The sequence below is a fragment of the Vombatus ursinus genome, unplaced genomic scaffold (genome assembly GCF_900497805.2).
Source record: "Vombatus ursinus unplaced genomic scaffold, bare-nosed wombat genome assembly UNPS02014809.1, whole genome shotgun sequence".
Lineage (NCBI taxonomy): Eukaryota > Metazoa > Chordata > Mammalia > Diprotodontia > Vombatidae > Vombatus > Vombatus ursinus.
In genome coordinates this window covers 2,584,678-2,606,765 of record NW_020954587.1, presented here as the reverse complement: position 1 = coordinate 2,606,765, position 22,088 = coordinate 2,584,678, and the positions used below count along the sequence as shown (strand labels likewise).

The following is a 22,088-nucleotide window of genomic DNA, read 5'->3' as shown; positions in this document are numbered from 1 at the left end:
AGCTTAGCTCTGGTAATACATATACAAGTAGAAAGAAAGACAGTCCAGATCAACAAAGAACTTACATTTTAAAGGGGGAAGTCAACATATAAAAGGAAGCTGAAAAGAGGTGGGGGAAGAAGAAATAAGACAAAGGTGGTGGGGGGGCAGGGGAATGATATAAATAGTCAGGAGTAAAGCCTGGAGAGGAATGAGAATCCACTGGCCTGGGCATCCTCCTTAAATGAAGGTTCTGGGAGAACACATACAATCAGAAGGAGAGGCACCAGGGTGGAGGGTAATTTCAACATGTAAATTCCAGAAGTGGAGTGAAATTTCAGGATGAACAACTAGGACATAGTAAAGATCTTTTGCTCTGATTTCTTCCCATTTCAATCTATCCTGCATACTGATATCACATTAATCTTCCTAAAACAGTATTTTAACAAGTCACTCTTGTCCTTAAAACCCTGCAGTGGCTCCCTTTACCAAACACAACCAAACGCCTTAGCCTGGCATTCAAAGCCTCCTACAATAAGGCCTTAACCCACCTTTCCACCTTATCCTCACTATTCCCAAACTTGAAAACACTACTCCACACAAAAAATTTTTTTTGGGGGGGGGAGGGGACAACAATGGGATTTAAGAGACTTGCCCAGGGTCACACAGCTACTAACTGTCTGTAGCCAAATTTGAATTCAAGTGCTCCTGACTCCAGGACTAGTGTTCTATCCGCTGTGCCACCTAGCTGCCTCCACACAAATTATTCTACTCATTATTCCCTCAAAATGCCTTGCACTATTCAATGTGATAATAACAATTACTATTCATTGAACACCTTAAGTTCTACAAAACAATATATAGTTATCTCTTTCAAATTGTGACTTTCCCCATTGTGGTTTTGAAATATTGTGGGTAGTTATAAGAAATTAAATGGGAATTTTGGGGGGAGTTTTCACATGAAGGCCAGCAGACAACACAGAAAAAGTTTAGAAACTCATAAACACATAAAATACATGTGTAGTATTGTATAACATCAATATATTTTATCTTTTAATATCATAATAATTCAGACTTCTTTTCTGGTACAAAGGGAGGGCCAAAAAATTTTACATAGATTTTCCAGATCACGGGGACACTGTGCCCCTAACTCCCTTGATGTGGAAGGGATAACTATACTCAAACCAGCAAGTTTGGTTCTAAGGTATTATCCTAATTTTAAAACTGAGGAAACCGAGACTTAGGGAGGGTAAGTACCTAGTCCAAGGTCACAAAACTAGAAAGTGTCAGGGGAAGGATTCAAATTCAGATCTCTCCTGATTCCAAATCCAACACTCTTGCCACTATATCATACCATCTCAACAGTGCTCCCACTGTTCTGTTGCCTGAAATTTCCTTACCAAGTATTCCCTAAACTGTATTCTACATGATGTAAAAAGGGATTCCAAAATTAAATGTCCATATTAATGATAATTTACCCCTTGAACATAGCAAATGAGAGGCAGTGTGCTGTGTGTGGTTGGTGTTGTGGTCTGTCCCTCGTTCTAGAAGAGGACCATGACATCAGGTCATGACATCAGATATGACTTGCAATTGACTTTGATTTGAGTGAGGGAGGGCTGTGCAAAGTCACCAGCCTCACTTTCTCCTCCACAGTCATCTGGGTCCAATGGCCAGATATTGATCAAGATGACTGGAGACGGCCTAAAATGCAGTGGGAGACCCTGGTTCTTTTAAGCTAAGGTCTTTCCAGGTTCTCACTTTGAGTGAGGCAACATCCATTCGTGAATAGGCCTCTTTAAGAAGTGAGTCAAGGAATGGCCCCTTTAATTAAAATTAAAAAACAAAACAAAACTGGGAAAGGAAGAGCCTCAGGGTTGCTGGACAAAAGAGAAACAGTTACTATTTACATTCACTATGAGCCTGGAGGGCCCAAAAAAATAACCATTAAGCAGATGCTTGGGCAGGGACCTATTATTGTCCAAACGGTGAGATCCAGAGTGAATTAGGTTTAAGGGTGGTCTTTAAGAAAGCAATCTAGCCAGTAAACCCCAACTTTACTACAGTAGAGTGGAGAGAAGGCCAATCTAGAAGACAGAAAGGCCTATTTTCAATAAGGGTTGGCTTTGGAGTCTAGAGGGTATGGGTTCAAGTCTACCTTGTGACATATACTTCCTGTGTAAGTCACTTGGCTAGTGAATTCTCAGTGTTCCAGGCAACCAAGACTCCAAGTTAAACCCAAGTTGTCAGTTTGCAATGAAAAGCTCCCAGAACTGATGAAACCATAAGTCTGAACCCAAAAATAAAATAAGAAATTATGTGTCAAAAATGGAATTGTGAATTTTTTTCTGTATATATAATAAGCTTAATTCCCTTTAGTTTAAACCAAAAATTTCTCTTTATCCATATTCCTAAGTTCCCCAAACCAGCATTGATGGTTTCCATAAGAATATTTCAACCTCCTGTAACCCAAAAGGATCAAAGGATCTGTGCATATACAAAAATATTTAGAAAATTTACAAAAATTATTTTAAAATTTACAGAAGAAATATTTTTGTTTCAACAAAAAAACTGGAAACAAAGTAGATGCCCATCATTTGGAGGAATAGCTGAATAAATTTTAGTACATGCACATAATGGAAAATTACTGAGCTATGAAAAATGACAAATAGGAAAAAGTCAGTGATATTAGGGAGAATTTGTATGAACTGAGGCAAAGTAAGTAAAACCAAGAGAACAATTTATAAAATGACTACAGATTTACAAAGAAAAATAACTGTGAAAGGCTTCAGAATTATGATAATAATTAACATTAGATAATGCTTTGTGGTTTTTAAAGTGTTTTGCATAGGTATTTCATTTGATCTGCATACTCTTGTGAAGTAAGTACTATTGTCATCTCCATTTTACAGATGAGGAAACTGAGGCAAACAGAGGTTAAGTGACTTGCCCCAGGTTACCCAGCTACTCAGTAATGATCTGAGTCTTGCTGATTCCAAGTCCAATGTTCTGTCCACTGGCCTCTCTAATTACTTATTATAATAATGATGATCATATAACAACCAATTATGACTCCAGAAACCTGACAATGAATTGAGATTCTCATCTCTTGGGAGAGAGGTGATGAACCAGAAGTAGCAAAAAGTTTTGGTCATGAGTCTGTGTCAGTTGAGACCCAGAACTCAGGTTCCTAATGCCAGGCTGAACTCATAATTGGCACCAATTCCACAGCCTTATGCCAAGACGGAAGGAAATGAGACACTCAGGAGCGATCCCATTAGTGGGGCACACACTCAATTGCTGATTTAAGTCCCCAGAAACACCTACTTTCTAAGGACTTTTGTTGCCCAGAGAGAGGCTCAGAATTTCTGGCAGATTTGAGTCCCATTCAATAAAGGCCCCATGATGTCTTACATTAGTTTTTAAAAGACTTTTATTTCCTGCCATTTTGTGCCCTCCCAACTATGCCTCCAGAGACCATGCTCTAAAGGAACTAAACCCCTGCTTAGCTTTGGAACTCATGCTGGCACTTTGCTATTCAGCCCGGTGAGAGTCACCCGTGTTTAACTAGCCTGATCCTGACTGCGCTTTACTGGGACTATCTTCCCTACCTCTCTATCATACACAATACCCCCCATCCTTGTTTTCCACCTCTTGCTCTGCAATAATAATCAAATCAATACCCTCACTGCTTCTAACTACCGCCTATAGTTGCACTGACCATCAAAAGACCCTTTTATAATCCCCCTTTCCCAATGTGCTGGCTTCTCCCATTATATGGTAAGCTTCATAAAGGCAGGGACTATCTCTTGTAATTATATCACTAGTGTTTGGCAGAGATCTAGCTAAATCATGACTAATAAATGATTTTTCATTCATTAATTCACATTTGCTAGAGGTCTAGACTGAATCTTTCTGGAATATACTCCCTCCTTAGTTCATCCCTTAGAATTTCTAGCTTCCTTAAAATTCTGGTGCCACTTCCTACGTAAGGACTTTCTCAGTTCCCACCTTCATTTAACCCTATTTTTAGTGCTCTCTTTATTAGATGACTGGGAAATGAGTCCCTGCCTGGAAATGCCATGTCATCAGAAGTTCTGCCTCCCTCTCAGGTCACTCTGGTCCACTCCACCTAGGGACTGTCTTGTTTTCTTCATTTTGAATCCCCAGCAGTTAGCACAGTGGCCGGCCCATAAAAAGCACATAATAAATATGTTGCCTAACTAGAAAGCACTTTTTCTATATTTAATGTGTACATATCAATGTACTTGTTTTATACCCATCTTGGTAGATTATAAGCTCCTTGAAAGGAAAGACTGCTTTGTTTTATTTTTGTTTTGCCTTCTCAAGCCTACATAGCACAGTGCTTTGTATATAATAGGTGTTAAATAAATGTTTGCTGAATTGAGAGCTCAGATCCCATAAGTGAAATGTGTTGCTTATCTGTATCAGAATGACCTCTTCTAAGGGACAAGGTACAGGCTACTCACCTGCTAACACAAGAGATGAGGCACTTAAGATGCATTGTTGCTACTTAGTCCTTTCAGTCATGCCTGACTCTTCCCAACCCCATTTAGGGTTTTCTTGGCAAAGATACTAGAATTTCCTTCTCCAGCTCATTTTACAGATAAGGAAACTGAGGCAAATAGGGTTACATGACTTATCTAGGGTCACACAGCTTAGTAAGTGTCTAAGGTGGGATTTGAACTCAGGTCTTCCTGATACCAGGCACAGTGCTCTATCCATTGTACTACTAGCCCAATGTATGAATTTGTTTAACTGTGCTAATCTGTTATGATGGTTATTTTTTAATTTGGGAGAAAAATTTGGAAGAATTGTGGGAAGAAAGGATATTGAGTGATAGTGATGTAAAAATAAAATAACAAAAGATAGAAGAAGGGCATTGAAGTACTTTTTTTAAAAAAGTACTTCCAGGTAGCTAGGTGGCACAGTGGATAGAATGCTGACTGGGCATCAGGAAAACCTAAGTTCAAATCCTAACTCAAACACTTACTAGCTTTGTGATCCTGGGCAAGTCATCTAGCTTTTGTCTGCCTTGGTTTCCTCTTCTGTAAAGTGGAAAAAATAATAGCACCTATCTCCCAGGGTTGTTCTGAGGATAAAATGAGATAATATTTTTAAAGTCCTTTGTAAACCTTAAAGTGCTATACATGTGAGCTATTATTAAAAAAAAACACAAACAAAACCACACACACATAGAAGGGAATGCAAGTCTGGAAACACAGACAAGCAAGACAACTTTAAAACTTCCATACTGAATTTATTATACTTTTTAAAAAGGTAATGTGTTTTAAAAGATATCTACAATCCTTTTTTTCCCCATTCATCTCTACATGCAGAAATATTTATGTTAATTGGTGTTTGTCAAGTACAGAATAACTGAATTTTTTTTAAAAGAATGTTCTCATCCTCCCCCAACTGGAGTGGCTATAGAGCTCTGGGAAGCAGGTAGGAGTAATGCTCTATTGGATCTTTCTATGGGGTCTTAAATACTTGAAAATATAACCAAAAACTGCTGGGGGTGCCTTACAGCATCTCAACTGTTGTTCTGTAACAGTGACATCAGTCTATGAGTCAGTAGGATGACGTGGCAACCACGAACAGTCATGTAGTCTACATTAGGAGAGACATAAGTTGCAGGAATAAGAAAGAAGACAATTTATCTGTACTCTGCCCAAGTCTGACCACAACTGGATCACTGTGTTCAGAAGAGTAATGAAAAGAATAACAACATTCAGAGGATGACAACCAGGATGGTAAAGAAGTTTCTTAAACATATAGAAATAAGAAGGCTGATGGAGGGTGGGGTAGGGTAGAAGGGTGGGATGGGAAATGATAGAAGTATGAGACTTGTTCTGTTTGGCTCCAGAAAGCCAAACAAGAAGCAATAGATAGAAGAGGTGAAGAAGCAAATGTAGGCTTGATGTTAGGGAAAACTGTTAACTATTGGAGCTGTCTAAAACTGTCACGGGCTATCTCAGGAGATGATTGGGTTCCTTTCATTGGAAGAGTTCCAGCAGAATCTAGATGAGCTCTCACCAGTTACTTCATAGTACATGGCTGCTGAGGTTCCTTCCAACTCAAAGGACAAGAATGTGAAAGGTAGGGAGAAATGATGTCCTGAAAATGGTTAGATGATCCTTGGGATCTAGAAATATTTAAAGATGAACAACAGGAAAAAATAGAGTGTGGCAGCAGGAATATGGAATGGAAAAGGTGAAAGCAGAACAGATGACTTCCAAGGGAGGAGGTAAGAGCTTCAGAGGGCTAAGAATGAGGTGGGAGTGAGTCTCTATCCAGAAAGGATTCCAATTAGTGAGCCAGTGGCAGCAAAAGTCTGCACCAAGTATTGTAAACCTGAAACAACATTGAGTAACACTGAAGTTGGTCTTAATTGGAGTCTGGTTTCCCGAACTGTTAGTACTCCATACCTCAAAAATCACTCTCACCCAGCAAAACTGAGTATAATCCTTCAGGGTTAAAAATCGTCATTCAATGAAATAGGGGACTTTCAAGCATTCCTGAGGAAAAGACCATAACTGAATATAAAATTTGACTTTCAAATACAAGACTCAAATGAAACATGGAAGAGGTAAACAGGAAAGAGAAATCATAAGAGACTTAATTAGGGTTGAACTATTTACATTCCTGCAGGGAAAGATGAAATTGGTAACTCATGAGTCCTTTGTCACTACTAGGGTAGTGGGAGGGAAAAAAAATTATATGTATGTATGTATAGATAGATAGATAGAGGGCACAGGGTGAGTTGAAGATGAAGGGGTGTTATCTGGAAAATAAAATTAAGGGGTGAGAGAGGATTATACTGGGAGAAGGAGAAAGGGAGAAGTAGAATGGGGCAAATCATCTCACATGAAACAGACAAGAAATGGCTCTTACACTGGAGGGGAAATGGGGGAAGGTGAGAGGGAATGAGTGAATCTTATTCGCATAGGATTTGGCTTAAGGAGAGAATACCATACACACCCAATTGGGTATGGAAATCTGTCTTACCCTACAGGAAAACAGGGGGGAAGGGGATAAGAGAGCAGAGGGATGATAGAGGGGAGGGTAGATTGGGGGAGGGGAAAATCAGAAGCAAACACTTCTGAGGAGGGACAGGGTTAAAACAGAGAATAGAATAAATGGGGGGGATAGGATAGGATGAAGGGAAATATACTTAGTTTTTCACAACATGACTACTATGGAAGTGTTTTACATGACTACACATCTATAACCTGTATCAAGATGCTTGCCTTTTCAATGAGGGTGGGTGGGGAGGGAGAAAGGGAGAAAATTTGTAACCCAAAGTTTTAAAAACACATGTTAAAAGTAAAAAAAATTTTTTTTTAAAATCACTCTCCCTCTTCTGCCTTATGGAACTAAAGATAAGGTATGTACTAGACTATGTGCATTTTATATATTTAATTGTTCTTTTTTTCAAAAACAAATTCATTGTTTATTTTTAGTGTTTATTCAAAAAGATTTTCTGAGTTCTGAATTCTCTCCTTTCCTCTCACTCCTTCCCCATTGATAGAAAAGGCAAGCAATGTGGTATCAATTATACTTATGAAATCATGCAAAATACATTTCCACATTAGCCATTTCACTCCCTCACAAAACCCCCCACAAAACCCAAGAAAAATTAAAAAAGTGAAAAAAGTATGTTTCAATCTACACTTACTTTATTAGTTCTCTCTCCAGATACATTTTTCATCATGAGTCCTTTCAGAATTGTCTTGGATCATTGTATCAATCAGAGTAGCTAAGTCATCCACGGTTGATCATTATTACAATATTTCTGTTACTGTGTACAACTTTCTCCTGGTTCTGCTCACTTCACTTTGTATCAGTTCATATAATTCTTCTGAGGTTGTTCTCAAATCACCTTCTTCATCATTTCTTACAGCACAGTAGTATTCCACAGAAATCATATATTACAACCTGTTTAGCCATTCTCCAATTGATGGGCATCCCTTCAGTTTCTGATTCTTTGTTACCACAAAAGAGCTGCTAAAAATAGTTTTATACATGTAGGTCATTTTCCTACACTACACTAGTGTCATGGACTAATTTAGAAGGCAGGAAAGAATTGAAAGCAGAAAAAACAGAGAGATTCCTTTGAAGAGGGAAGGGAAGATGAATATGGAATATTATATATACTATCATATAAGACTGATATGTTTATTTATTTTACTAAACTACTTTTTTCCCTCTTTCTCTTTGCTATTGTCATAAAGGGATTCCTCACAGGGTAGGAAAGAGAGGAGGGATATATTCAAAAATTAAGATGATGGGAAAAAAAACAAGATATTAATAAAGAAAGTTTTAAGATAAATCAGGAACAGAGTGGAAAGCATCAAGGGGCTGACAATTCAAGCCACAGAGTTGGAATTAGAAAGCTTTCTCTTTAATGTTCTAGAGTAGTAAAGACAAGTAAAATGAAAATCACTATTATTTGACACCTGCAATGCAAAATGAAAAAAAAATAGAGGACTAAACATTATGGTCCTGTTAACTTTACCACAAGAAAGAGAGAAGATAATGCAACAGAAATTATTTGTTCTTTAAATATTATTCTTGACACAAAATATTTGACTTTAAAGATTTTTTAAATGAGGCCTCTCAAATAAAATGAGAAAAATGCCCTTATGCATCATACTTACCAATAAAGAAAAGCTGTACCTTCAAACAGCTCTGTAGTTCACCTCATACCCATCAAAATGGAGAAGATAAGGGAGGAAAAAAAAAAAGAAAAGACAACCAAAATAGTGAATGATAGAAGAGTTGTAGAAATACAGGCACATTAATACACTGTTGGTGGAGCCATGAATTGATCAGTCTAGCCACTCTGGAAAATAATCAAGAACTGTATGGGAAAAGCCGTTAACCTTCCATAATTCTTGACCCAGTCGTTCCTCTACTGAAAACCTACCCAAAGAAAGTCAGTTACAAAAAGTTCCACATATACTAAAATAGTTTTAACAGAAGAGATGAGAAAATGCACCTCCCTTACTTCACTGGAGAGGTGAAGGCCTTACAGTGTAGAAGTGGAAAGGAAAAGGAAACAAGCATTTATTAAATGCCTACTATGTGCCAGAAACTATGTTAAGAGCTTTATGAATATTATCTCATTTTAGAACACTCCATACATACACACATACACATGCACACACAATTAGATTGTGTGTGCTAGGTTTTCTGAAAAGCTTTGGGTCTCTAAGAAGGAGAAGGAGGGATATTTTCAGAAAAGATGATATAAAAATCAATAAAAATTTTAAAATTTTACAATAAGTTTTTTTAAAAAACCATTTCCTTCTACCTCTATCTGATATATTCACATATTTCCCTTCCTTTCTTTTGAAACTGAAGCATGAACAGGTTTGTGTTTTGAATATGCTGAGAGAATTCAGATTCACCAGTAAAATCAGAGACTTTCTAAATCACTGAAGTATCCTGAGAAGTTTATATTAGACTTCTGTTTTTATTAGTAATCAGAATATACTATGGCATTAACTGCTTATTTGGGTTTACCTTTTAAACTTTAATGAACTTCCTCAGATTAAGAGAAAAGAATCAGTAAAAGTTAGCATTACTGGAAATCAACAATGAAAAAGTGGTTTTGTTAACTTAGCAAAGAATCTTAACCCTGAATGGAATATAAATTAAATAAAAATTTAAATTTTCTTCTATAAACAAACTATTTGTGTTCTTGGAGAATTTTAAAATATAAATCCCGTTGTACTGAGTAATTTCGCTTTAACAAGGACATTTGGAGAGCTAAAAAGCTTTACTATTCTACAATGCCTGTGTTTATGTATACCATAATGCTAGTGAATTCCCAGGTAGCAGCATCACATATCTTATAAGACAAACTGAATATGGCTCTGGAATTACAGAAGGAAACACTGCTCTCTGAAGGACCTTTAAAAGAATGCCTAATGAAGCACATCATTTGTTGAAATGTGCAAGCTCAAGCAATATTCATTAAAGTTTTCTAAGAGGCCTGAAGCCTGATGGCTGGGGAGGCAATTCAAATGTAAGCCTTAAACCAAAAATGTGCAACTTATGTAGGCTGAAGTTTTCCAGTTACTCATCAAAATGATTTCTGACCAGAGTTTTCTCCAAGAATTCCCATTTTTGGTTCCCATAAGTAGAGCATGTATTCATACAGCTCCCACATCTGGCTTTGAAAAGGGAATAACCTGACTTTCGCCATAATAAAATGAACTTCCAGGCACTTTCTCTTTCACAAAATGTTTACACACATTATTTTAAAAGTACAGTGGGCTTTAAATATATATATAAACAGTTCCATATATAAACTATAAACAGTTTCAATAGTATTACCATGTAATAGTTCCATATATAACATATATAACAGTTCCATATATAAACTATAAACAGTTCCAATAGTATTACCATGTAATAGATGAGGAAACTGAGGTACAATGATTAAGTGATTTGTCCAAGAACACACAACAAATAAGTAACAGAGTCATGATCCCAACCAGGATTATCTGACTACAATCCAATGCTTTTCCCAGTACACCATGGCTATCTCCATAAAGATATAGTTAATGTAAAAATTATGTTATATCATTTGGTCAAGGATTCATCTCCTACCCATAGCTATGAAGCCACAGAGCTCTGTGACGCCATTAAAAAAATCCCCATTTCAATCTCCCCTCTCAGGTTCACAGATTTAGAGCTGCAGTCCAGCCCAACCCACCTCATTTTATCGATAGGGAAATTAGGGCCCAGAGATGCTACTCATATAAAGTCACATGGATAATAAGTGGAGTAGCTGGAATCCAAACCTACACGTTCTGACTCATAAGATATGTGGTATAAAAACCTTGTCATACACTACTATTATTTAGGATAGGCATGGAGGGAATAAGTGTGCTTCAATGGCAAGAACATGCAAGTCAAAGTTTGGTTATTTATAACCTCTGTGGTCATGGGCAAGTCACTTAACTGCTTCATTTCCTCACCTATAAAATTAAGTTGGGCAGCTAGGTGGCACAGTGGATAGAGTACCAGGCCTAAAGTCAGGAAGACTATCTTCCTGAATTCAAATCTGGCCTCAGACACTTACTAGCTATGTGATCCTGGACAAGTCACTTCACCCTGTTTACCTCAGTTTCCTCATCTGCAAAATGAGCCTGAGAAGGAAATGGCAAACCACCTCAGTTTCTTTGCCAAGAAAATCCTAAATGAAGTCAAAAAGAGTCAGACACAACTGAGATGACTGAACAACTTTTAAGGAGTTGGAAATAGAATCTTTCAGCTCTAAATTAGAACATTTTCAACCTTTTTTTGTCACATAGGCCCCTTTGATAGTCTGGTGAAATACATGGACCTATTGTCAGTACAATGTTTTCAAATAATAGAAGGAACTGAAAGAAAAAAAATTTCCTAGAGGTTAATGAAAATAAAGATGTAAATTTTTTTTTCCCACCCAAGTTCAGAGACCCTCTGAATTCTCTACATGGGTATGCTCTAAATTCTGCATCCTTAAAAATAGAGGAAATCTGTCACAAAGGAAGGATTTGTGAGTTTCTAAGGTAAGAAAAGTAGAGCTGAGAGGAAGTAAGGGAGATAAGTGGAGGAGAAGGAAAGAAAGAAGAAAATCCCAAACCTCTTAGGAGGGACTTAATGGGTACAAGAAGAACTGTAACTTCCTCCTTTACTTTAAAAAATATTTTTAAGCAACTGAAAGTATTTTTTATGGGTTTTTGGCTTTTAATTTGTGATGAGATGATTAAACTATATAAGAAACTAACTATGAAGACATAATGAATAGCTTAATGTTGTAATAAAACAAAATCTAGGCAAATTTAATCTGGAACATGTGATGATATTCATATTGTTATTGGGCTGAATGGTAATTAGGAAAAATTAGGCAAGCAATTTACATAAATAACAATAATCAGCATTGATTCTGGCCTTTCTGGGGCCAGCTAAGAGAAGAGAACAAGCCGATGAGAAAGATACTCTGGAGCACTCTCTGAGACTATCTGAAACTATGTAACCCAGGAAGCTATTTTTTTTCTTTGCTCATTCCTTGAATGCTGTTCTAAATTCCCATTTGGCAAATTGACCCACCCTGAGAAATTTAGTTATGCCAGGATTGGCCTGGCAAACCGGTGCTCCTGAGCCGGGCTTGCCTCACATCCACTGTGTGACAGGAACTGCGTCCCTTTATAGATGAGCAAAGCTAAAATTGGCCAACTGGTCAGGAAGTTGGTGGGAGGAGAAACTGAGCTATGGATCACCCTTGCAGTCAAGACAGAGCATTTTTTTTTAAATGGGAAAGGCTCTTTGAGGAGGAAGGAGAAAGTAGTTTATAACACCCAGATCCTTTCCCTTCTCTCTCCCAGGGATGACCTTATTTAGAGGAATATTCTGAGCAGTGTGATACAATGTATACAGAGATCATGATAATGTAAATGAAAACAACACTGTAAGACAAGAGAATTTAGATTAAATCTTACTCCCAGAGGACCTCTTTTCGTAAGGAGATAGTAAACATTGTTCTGTCATTTCAGTAATGTCCCCATTTGGGGTTTTCCTTAGCAAAGATACTGGAGGGGTTTACCATCTCCTTCTCTAGCTCATTTTACAGAGGAGGAAACTGAGACAAACAGGGTTAAGTGACTTGCCCAGGGTCACACAGCCAGAAAGTGTCTGAGGCCAGATTTGAAATCAGAAGATGAGTCTTTCTGACTGCAGGCTCTGCACTCTACCCACAGCACCACCTAGCTGCCCAGATAGTAAACTATGGGTGTAGAAGGTTGCATTAATTATATCAATGAGTGGGTTGTGTGGAAGAATTGCGAAATAACAGCAATATGAAATAAAAAGCATCAATTTTAAAAGAACCAAAGTTGTCACTTAATTCCTATCGTTTCCCCAAATTACCATTAAGTACTATTACTACTACCACCATCATCAATTGGTCTGAAAATTGAGGAGGGAAGATCTCATCATTCTCTCTCTTAACCAAAACAATAACTTCTTTCCTAAACCCCTCCTACTAAACCAGACAAACTGTCCTAATCATCTCTTACCTACTTCTTGATTCCATTTGACCTCTCTCCTCAGGATCATATGCAAATGGAACTGGTTTAGTGGTGATGGGTAGAAAAAATTGGTATCACTCCAAGCCTAATATGAGCACAAACAGGTAAACTAGCAAAGTGTTCAACCACCCAATTCAAATCATAATTATTAACAGCCATTGAAATATCATCCATTTGGCAACCTCAAGTCAGATCATGACTGTTATAACCAGATCATAATGATCAAGAAATATGAATCAGATGCAAATTACTAAATTAAACCCTATTACTTTTAGCTATTAAAATAAATTTTGCTTATCATATTTGTAAAGAATTCTTAGGAATGCAGGGGTTGGGGAAGGGTAGTCTAGGGATATAGCATACCTTCAGGAATAAAATAGAGAAAATTATGTCTTTAACTTATTTCCAAAACCACATTGATCAGCAGGAAGCATGCTAGGCAGAAGGCTGATTACAGGCAGATTTATCTATGACTTCTAGTTATCAAGAAATATTATTTTAACAAAACAGACAAGACGTACCCAATCAATACTCAAAATTGGTAATTTACTCTATCTTTTCTCTTAGGCCTCTTAGTAAAAGGAGTGATAAGCAAAAGTTGAAACAATGCTAATTGTATATTCCACTCCAAAAAATCAAGGGTTCTCTCTATCAAAAGATCAGGAGCAACCCACTCATTTGGGTCATTCTTGAGGAAAAATATCAGAGAAAGTTTCCCTACAAAGGTTTACAAAACAAATATAGCAATAAAAATAAAAGAAATGGGGGAAAAAGGCAACTGGAGATGAAATGAGCAGGTGAACTGAAGCCTGTAACCTTAAACTGAAACATTCAAATGTCTAGCTTTTACATGGGCTTTAAGCATTGGTCAGTAAGGAGTTTGGTGCTCCTGTTCTTAAGTAGTTTTAATTCTTCTATTCTACTTCCGATTGGTTCCAAATCAGTCCAGACCCTTCTCTACCCATCTCTATCAAAGTAGCAGAAGAGGATGAGTGGGAACAGGCAGGGATAATTAAATTAGACTCAAATGCTGCCTCCTGTGCTTAGCTGTGAGACCATTTGCAAGTCATTTGACTGACTTCTCTGAGGACAATATTACTTGTATAATCTATCTACTTCTCCAACTCCAACTTAGCAGCCTTCTCATGCTGGCAATACCTTCAACCCACTTCCTCCTCTTCCAATGGGTGAATCTCCATTTGAGGAAGTACATATGCCAGTCATGCTCACTTAAAACCTATCTCAGTCCTTGACTCTCTAGCCTTAGTCTCTCAACTTACCCCTGCCTGGGTACTTTCTCCCTGCTCCCTCCCCTCCCCACCTTCTCAGCTCCCTTATATGTATTATCTTTCTTCAACAGAATTTAAGCTCCATGAAGACAAAGACTATCTTTTGTGGGGGGGGGGGGTATATTTGTATCCCTAGCACAGCACAATGTCTGACACAAAATAAGGACTTAATAGGTGCTATATCTATCTGCCTGTACCATATGCCGAAATATTCTCTCTCCTCATATCCGACTCTTGAAATCCATGGATTCTTTCAAGACTCAGCTCAAATGCTATTTTTTGCAAGACCTTTCCCAATTCCTCTCTCCATGTTCACCCCTTCCCTACACCTCATCAACTCAATGCCTTCCCCACAAAGGTTATCTTGTGTCTGCTATGTGTCTTGCTTATATCTAAATATGTACATTGTCTTCCCCAACAGTCATCATCCTATTTCTCTCCTCCTTACTGTGGCTGATATTCTTGAAAAGGCCATCTTAAACCTATGGCTCTATTCCCTTTCCTTTCATTTCCTTTTTAACTCTACTTTCTGGGTTCCAACCTCATCACTGAATTGAAACTGCTCTTTCCAAAGTTATAGTTAATGTCACAATTATAAAATCTCTTCTCAATCATCATCCTTCTTGACCTCTTGGCAGTCTTTGGCACTGTAGATCACCCTCTTGCTTCCTTAAGATACTTTTCTCTTTCAGTTTGGTTTACCTGGCACTACTTTCTCCTGGCTCACCTCCTAACCATCAGGGCACTCCTCAGTCTCCTTTGCTTCATCTTCACCCAGGTCACACCCCCTAAATGGGCATGTCAGCCAAGATTCTGTCCTAGGGATTTTTCTCTTCTGCATTATTTCACTTGATGATCTTGTCAGTTCCCAAGGACTCAATTACCATCTATATGCTGATAATTCTCAGATTTAATTATCTAATCCTAATCTCTTTCCTGACCTTTGGACATTTTAAATGGGATCTCTCATAAACATCTACAATTCAACATGTAAAAAAACTGAATTTATTGGACAGCAATAGATGCTATTATATGTTTCTTAAAGGAATAAAAAATAAATTTTCAATTAAAAAAAAACCCTGAATTAATTATCTTTCCTTCAAAGCTGTTCACATCAATATAGAACAGATCTGCACAACTTGTACACACCTTCGGCCCGAAGATAGGTTGTAGTAGAGACAGACTGATGATGGTTGGTTACCACAGGTCACGTGGCAAACAGGAGAGAGTACACAGTGGCAACTCTACATTTTTTAAAGGCTGCCTGAAATTCTTTGGCAGCCCACAAATGGCCTTGGGGCCTGTTTGTTGTGCAGGCCTGATACGGAGGATACCATCATCCTCCCAGTCAACCAGGTTCACAACCAAGGTATCATCCTTGACTCTTCACTCTCTCATCAACGCATATCTAATCTGTTGCTAAACCCTCTCAGTTTTACCTTGTAACATTACCTTTTTTTTCTGACACTACCACCATGGTGAAAGTATAACCCTGCCTCTCTGTCTCACACACACACACACACACACACACACACACACACACGTACACCCTAGATAAACTCCAGTGGCTCCCTGTCACCTTTAGTATCAAATATAAAATGTTCTGTTTAATGTTCAAAGCCCTTCTTAACCTCACACTAACCCTCTTATGACTTACTACCCTCCACATATTCTCAGTCTAGTGACATTGGCCTCCTCCTGTTCCTTTACATAAAACGCTCCATCTCCTGACTTTATTTTCACTGGCTATCTCCCATGCCTGGAATGCTTTCCTTCCTCATTTCTGTCACTTAGCTTCCTTGGCCTCCTTCAAGTTTCAGCTAAAATCCCACCTAAATGCTAATGCCTTCCCTCGGCTGATTATCTCCACTTTATCTTGTATATATCTTAGTTGTACATAGTTGTATGCATATTATCTCCCCCATTAGACTGAGAACTCCTTGTAAAACTGTTTTCCTCCTTTCTCTCTTTCCCCAGAATTTAGCAAAGTGATCAGAACACAGTAGGCCTTTAATAAATACTTGTGGCTTCTCCTTTTCCTTTCTCTATTCTTTTTGGGAAGGAAGGGACTGGGGAGAAGAGCAAAAGAGCAATGTCAGTCTTACTCAGTCTTTAATTGACCATGATATGAAACTGAAGCAGCTATTAAATTATTGAATGAATATTTTTTTCCCGTTCCCTGTTCTTAATTTAAAAGACAGAAAGATTTGCAAAGAAGCCAAGAGCTTCCCTCTTTTTTATACTCTCTCGGTGTTCATGCACCTAAGTATTTATTTTATATAGGTTAATGTTGACTCCTGCCTATTGTTTCACATGGCTTAGAGTTGATATAATTCACTAAATGCAAATAATTGTGCTCAACCCATGCTTACCAAGGAAAGATAAATAAAACCTTACTCTTGTACCTTCTACCCTTCTACTCTTCTAAAGGAGGAGAACAGCAAAGAAGACATTTAACAGGTGAAATTTCTACTAGCAGTTTATCAGTTATAAGACAGCCTAACCTAAGGAACCAAGCTGGCAGACCTGCATGAGCAGTCTGAGAATCCTATCCTCAGCTTTGCTCTACCACCAAGGAATAGGGCCAGACACCCAAACACTAGCAAATGAAATGATCTATGTAAAGTGCTGCTAATCATAAAGTTATAGGATGGTTAGCTATTATGTTGATAAGATCATTGAAGAAATTATAATAATTAAAGATTTCCAGCCATCTCACAAGGCTTTCTTTACTTTGACCACTCTCTCCTCCTCCTCTCCATGGGGAACTTTAGACTCAGATCCCAGGTCCTCAGGCTCTTAAAAGTGAGATTTTTGCCTCATTTTGCCACTCATTTCCACACTATGGCCCTTAAGGGCCATATTCCCCACCCTTTCTGGGGACTTTTAAAGTTATTATCTTCCCTTACTGGAATAAAAGCCCCTTGAGGGCCAGACTGTCTGGCTAGCTTTTATTTGTATCACCTTAGCAAAGAGCCAAGCAAGCAGATAGCATCAATAAAGCTTTATTTCTCAATTACAAATAAAAAATGAACAGTGGCCACTCAAGTTTCTCCTACAAAATGAATTCAATGACTTTTAAGAATTAACAGTTAACGTATTTAAAACAAGAAAATCATTTCTGAAGCATGAAGAATCAAATGTAATTGCATTAGTGCATTCTAGACAGATATAAACAGCTCAAGTACTTAGAAATCAGAGGACCCTAAGGAAGATCAAGTGGGTCCTGGGCTGGGACCTTTTATTCGCCAATCAGTGAGAGCCTTTGGGTTTCAAGGCATAGTCAAGTAGCTCCATTTGAATCCCAATGGGCTTTATCAAAGCCTGGTTTGCCAGGCTTTGATAAAACTTCTGAAAACTAGTGAGACAAAAGTTAGTTGTCACCTGGAGGCAACAGGGAGCCACTGAAGTTTATTGAGTATGTGAGTGACATGAAATACACTCAGGATCATAGATTCAGAACTCAAGGAGACTTTTGTAACCATCTGGTCCAACTCCTTAATTTCACTGATGAGGACATAACACAAGTCCTGAAAGTCTGAAGTGACCTTCCAAAGGTGACAATGAACAGGCGGCAGAGGAAAGAAACTTGAACCAGATCTTCTGAATGCCAATCTAGTGCCCCAGATTCACTGTCATTTCTAGACGACAAGAAATGCATTCTTCTCATCCTCCAAATTAAAAGCTGTTCTTCAAGTTCTTTAGTATCCAGGAATCGGATTCCTGGCTTAAAGGTGCAGCACCAATTTACTGCCAATCACCAAAAACTGCAGGGTAAGCACAACAACATTGGGAAATAGCCAAAGAGATCACACCATGATGTTTTGCAGCTCCTGGCTTAAGGAGCCTGGAAATAAATGGGATTCTGTTAAAAAAAACTATTTCATTATGTCCTTATGTCTATTTAAACTACTAGGGAACAGTCATGTTACATACATGTAGCTTGCTAGCAATGCCACCACCACAGGGAATGCCCATAAATAATGATAATAATGCACTAACATTCATACCAAAAGTTTAAGGTTAAGTCTTTGGGATAAGAGGCACTCTTACCTACACAAGGACTTGTTCAGTTCTTAGTGACACTAAGAGAAAGCAACTGTTTCTTCGTATGAATATTTATTCATCTAAACCAAAGTTGGGGAACCTGAGGCCCTAGGCCATGTAAGGCCCTCTATGTCCTCAAGTGCTGCCCTTTGACTGAATCCAAACTTAGCAGAACAAAAAGTTTGGATTCAGTCAAAGGGCAGCACTTGAAGACTTAGAAGGCCACACAGGGCCTCGCGATGCAGGTTTCCCCACCCTGGATTTAAACCTTTCCTAAATTAGAAGAATCCAATTCAGGGTGGTAACTATCTAGAAAAGTCTTCCTTCCCAATTACTCTTATTCTAAGAAAGATAAAGAAAGGAACTTAACTACAGATTCCCCTTCTCCCCTCAGGGCATTTCTCTACCTTTCAGTCTCTGATACAGAGGCAAAGGGTAGTAATTGATCTCCCAATCAGAAGTCAATGGATAGTGTCCATACAAACACCCCCCCCAAAAAAAACCAGAACAACCAACTTACCATTCTTTTCTTCTATTATAGAATCATTCAAAGTTAGACCTGGAAGAAATCTTAGAGATTATCTAATCTAGCTCCTTTACTTCACACTAGAGAAATTAAGGAAGGAAACAAATACTTATTGAGCATTTATTATGTACACAAATATTTATTAAGCACCTACTATGTGCCAGGCACTGGGCTAATGTGGGGGAGGACACAACAGGTTGGAATAGGGAAGGAGAGGCACAGAATTACTGCAAAGGTTTTGTGAATATCACAACAAAAAAAAAATTAACTAGCATTTTTTTAGTGCTTTAATGTTTGCAGAGATTTTTATAAATATTATCATATCTGATCCTCACAACAATCCTGAGAGGTAAGTGCTATTACAATTCCTATTTCATAGATAAGCAAACTGAAGCAAATAGAAGTTAAGTGACTTGCCCAGGGTCACACAGCTAGTAAATGTCTAAGGGCAGATTTGAACTCTGGTCTTCCTAACTCCAGGCCCAGTATCTATCCATCTAGCAACCATTTTGAACTTTTTTTCCCCAAGACAAGGAAATATGCAATATCACTCAGCATAATAAATAAGCAAATATACTTTTTGCAGCCTATGCCTGAAATATAACCTACATTCATGCCTTTTCTGCCTTAATGTATACAATTGCTCCTGGCTAATGTGAAAATATTTTGCACAACTTCATATGAATAATTAGTATGTTTATTTCTTACCTTCTCAATGGGTAGGGGAGAGGGAAGCAGAGGGAGATAATTTAGAACTGAAGATAAAAATTTAAAAAAAAGAAACTACTAGGGCATCTAGGTGACACAGCAGCTAGAGTACCAGCCCTGGAGTGAGGAAGATCCGAGTTCAAATCTGACCCCTGACACTTATTAGCTGTGTGACCCTGGGCAAGTCATTTAATCCCAATTGCATCAAAAAAAAACAAAACTAATGGAAGTAGTTGCTATTTTAGTTTAAGTTTTTTTTTTGTAAGTACAATTTCATTGGCATAAGGAACTTCCAGTATAGTAAACTGTCCACTGGTGTAGACCAGCAGCACATCTGTGACATAATTATAGTCATACTGAGAAGTTAAGTGGCTTGCCCTGTAGGTCATGAGATTAATGAGTCTGGGGTAGAACTTAAATCCAGGGCTTCCTATCTCCAAGGCCAGCTCTCTATCAACATCTCACAGATGTTATGGTCAACAAAATATTAATTTTAAAGTTTCACTTAATTTTCAGTAGTTTTCATTGTGTATTTCTCAGTCAAGGAATATTAACCATATACCACAACTAGACTGGGGGTATCGACAATTTTTGCATCATAAAGCTCAATAAACCTGACTGGATCTCAAGTTTCAATTCAAAACACCTAGGAGTAAGGCATCGCCAAACCTCTCATTTCACTAGTAAGCCAACATGCTATTTGCATCTCATTACCATTCATAAGCACACAGCAATTGGAATGGGATCCGTAATTCATTCTAATGATGTAGTTTGCACTACAAACCAGTCAGAATTGTGAATAACTAGCTGGAGTCAGGGAGATAGAAGGAGAGAATAAGTTAAAAATCACAGAGTTTAGCAAAGTGTGTTTTGATTAATTTTAGTCTGTTATATTTATGGCCTTAATAAATAGTACAACAGAACAGTTTACCTGTCATTGTTTGCAATCATAGCTTAGCACGTCTGGGCTCCTAAATCTTTAACAAGAAGTGGTATAAGTAACCTCTGTACAAATTTTGGAGTTTTTCATGGAAATAGTCTGATTTAATTTGGCTGCCTTTGAAAGCAATAATGAGAAAGATGGACTGAATTTAATTACCTAATTCACTGTTCCCCACAGTAAGTTCCCCACTTACACAAAGTAGGTAGGCAGAAGTAAAAAATAATATTTATCCAAGCCTTTTCCAATGTTGTTATTCTTGCTGTACTATTCAGTCTACCATGGATACATTAAACTGTTGAGTATTTATTCTTCCAAAAACACTTGGAATTTATTATGTACCTTCTACATACTGACATGTATGTATGTATGTATGTATGTATGTATGTATGTATGTATGTATGTATTTTCTGATCAATTTGCTTACCAGACATTTTTTTTCTTTAACTCTCATTTTAAGGTGAAGAGAAGAAAACAGAATAAAAATTTATAATGCTACTATATGCCAGGCACTGTGCTAAATATTTTACAAATATTATCTCATCTAATCCTCATAACAATCCTTTGAGGTAGCTGCTGTTATTATCCCCATTTTACAGGTGAGGAAACAGGCAAATGGAGGTTAAGTGACTTGTCCAGAGTCTCACATCTAGGAAGTGTCTGAGGCCCCATTTGAACTCTGTTGTTCCTGAACTACTAGGCTGAGCGCTCTATCCATTGTGCCACCTAGCTCCTTAATTTGACTTTTTTTTGTTTTTGGTGAGGGCAATTGAGGTTAAGTGACTTTCCCAGAGTCACACAGCTAGTGAGTGTTATGTGTTTGAGGCCGGATTTGAACTCAGGTCCTCCTGACTCCAGGGTCAGTGCTCTATCCACTGCACCACCTAGTGGCCCCCTAATTTGACATTTCTTATACAATAAAAGGATATGTCAATAATTCACATTCAGCTAACTGGTTAGTATAGGACTGAGCTTGGGAATCAGAAGATCTGGGTTCAAATCCTAGTTCCATCACTCTTACCTTAGTTCCTTCATCAGTACAACGGGTGACTTGATCTCTAAGGTCCAATATGGCTCTAATGTTCTATAAATTACTACTTATAACTTCATTAAAAAGAATTCAACCCCACTAATTTTTTTTAATCCAAATTCATTGAAAGATTTTACTGTCCAAAACAAGAAAATGGAAACACATTGGTGGTTCAGGGCCTTCAACACATTACTTACCCATGAAAGAATGTTCCCGGACTTCATGCCCTCCTACACAGATATCTAGGCTAAGACATACAAAGATCTATGTCATTAAAAAGATTCTATTTACTACAGGTATTATATGATACCATTCTAATTGTTATGTTATATACCATTTCACTGAACAAATACTTACAAAATACAGTCATAATAACTAGCATTTATATAATGCTTTATGGTTTATAAAGCATGTGTTACATGTTTTCTCATCTGATTCCCACAACAACTCTGCCAGGGGTATC

At 37.8% G+C, this 22,088-nt stretch overlaps 1 protein-coding gene across 1 annotated transcript in view; it reads right to left on the bottom strand.

The window, feature by feature from the left end:
• The window catches only part of PRRG1 (proline rich and Gla domain 1), a 115,396-nt gene extending 93,526 nt beyond the window's left edge, over positions 1–21,870 (bottom strand). The window contains exon 1 of the mRNA XM_027875639.1: positions 21,823–21,870. Coding sequence (XP_027731440.1) covers positions 21,823–21,849 — 27 coding nt within the window. The 5' untranslated portion in view covers positions 21,850–21,870. The remainder of the gene's footprint in view (positions 1–21,822) is intronic.
• Positions 21,871–22,088: the final 218 nt, after the last annotated feature.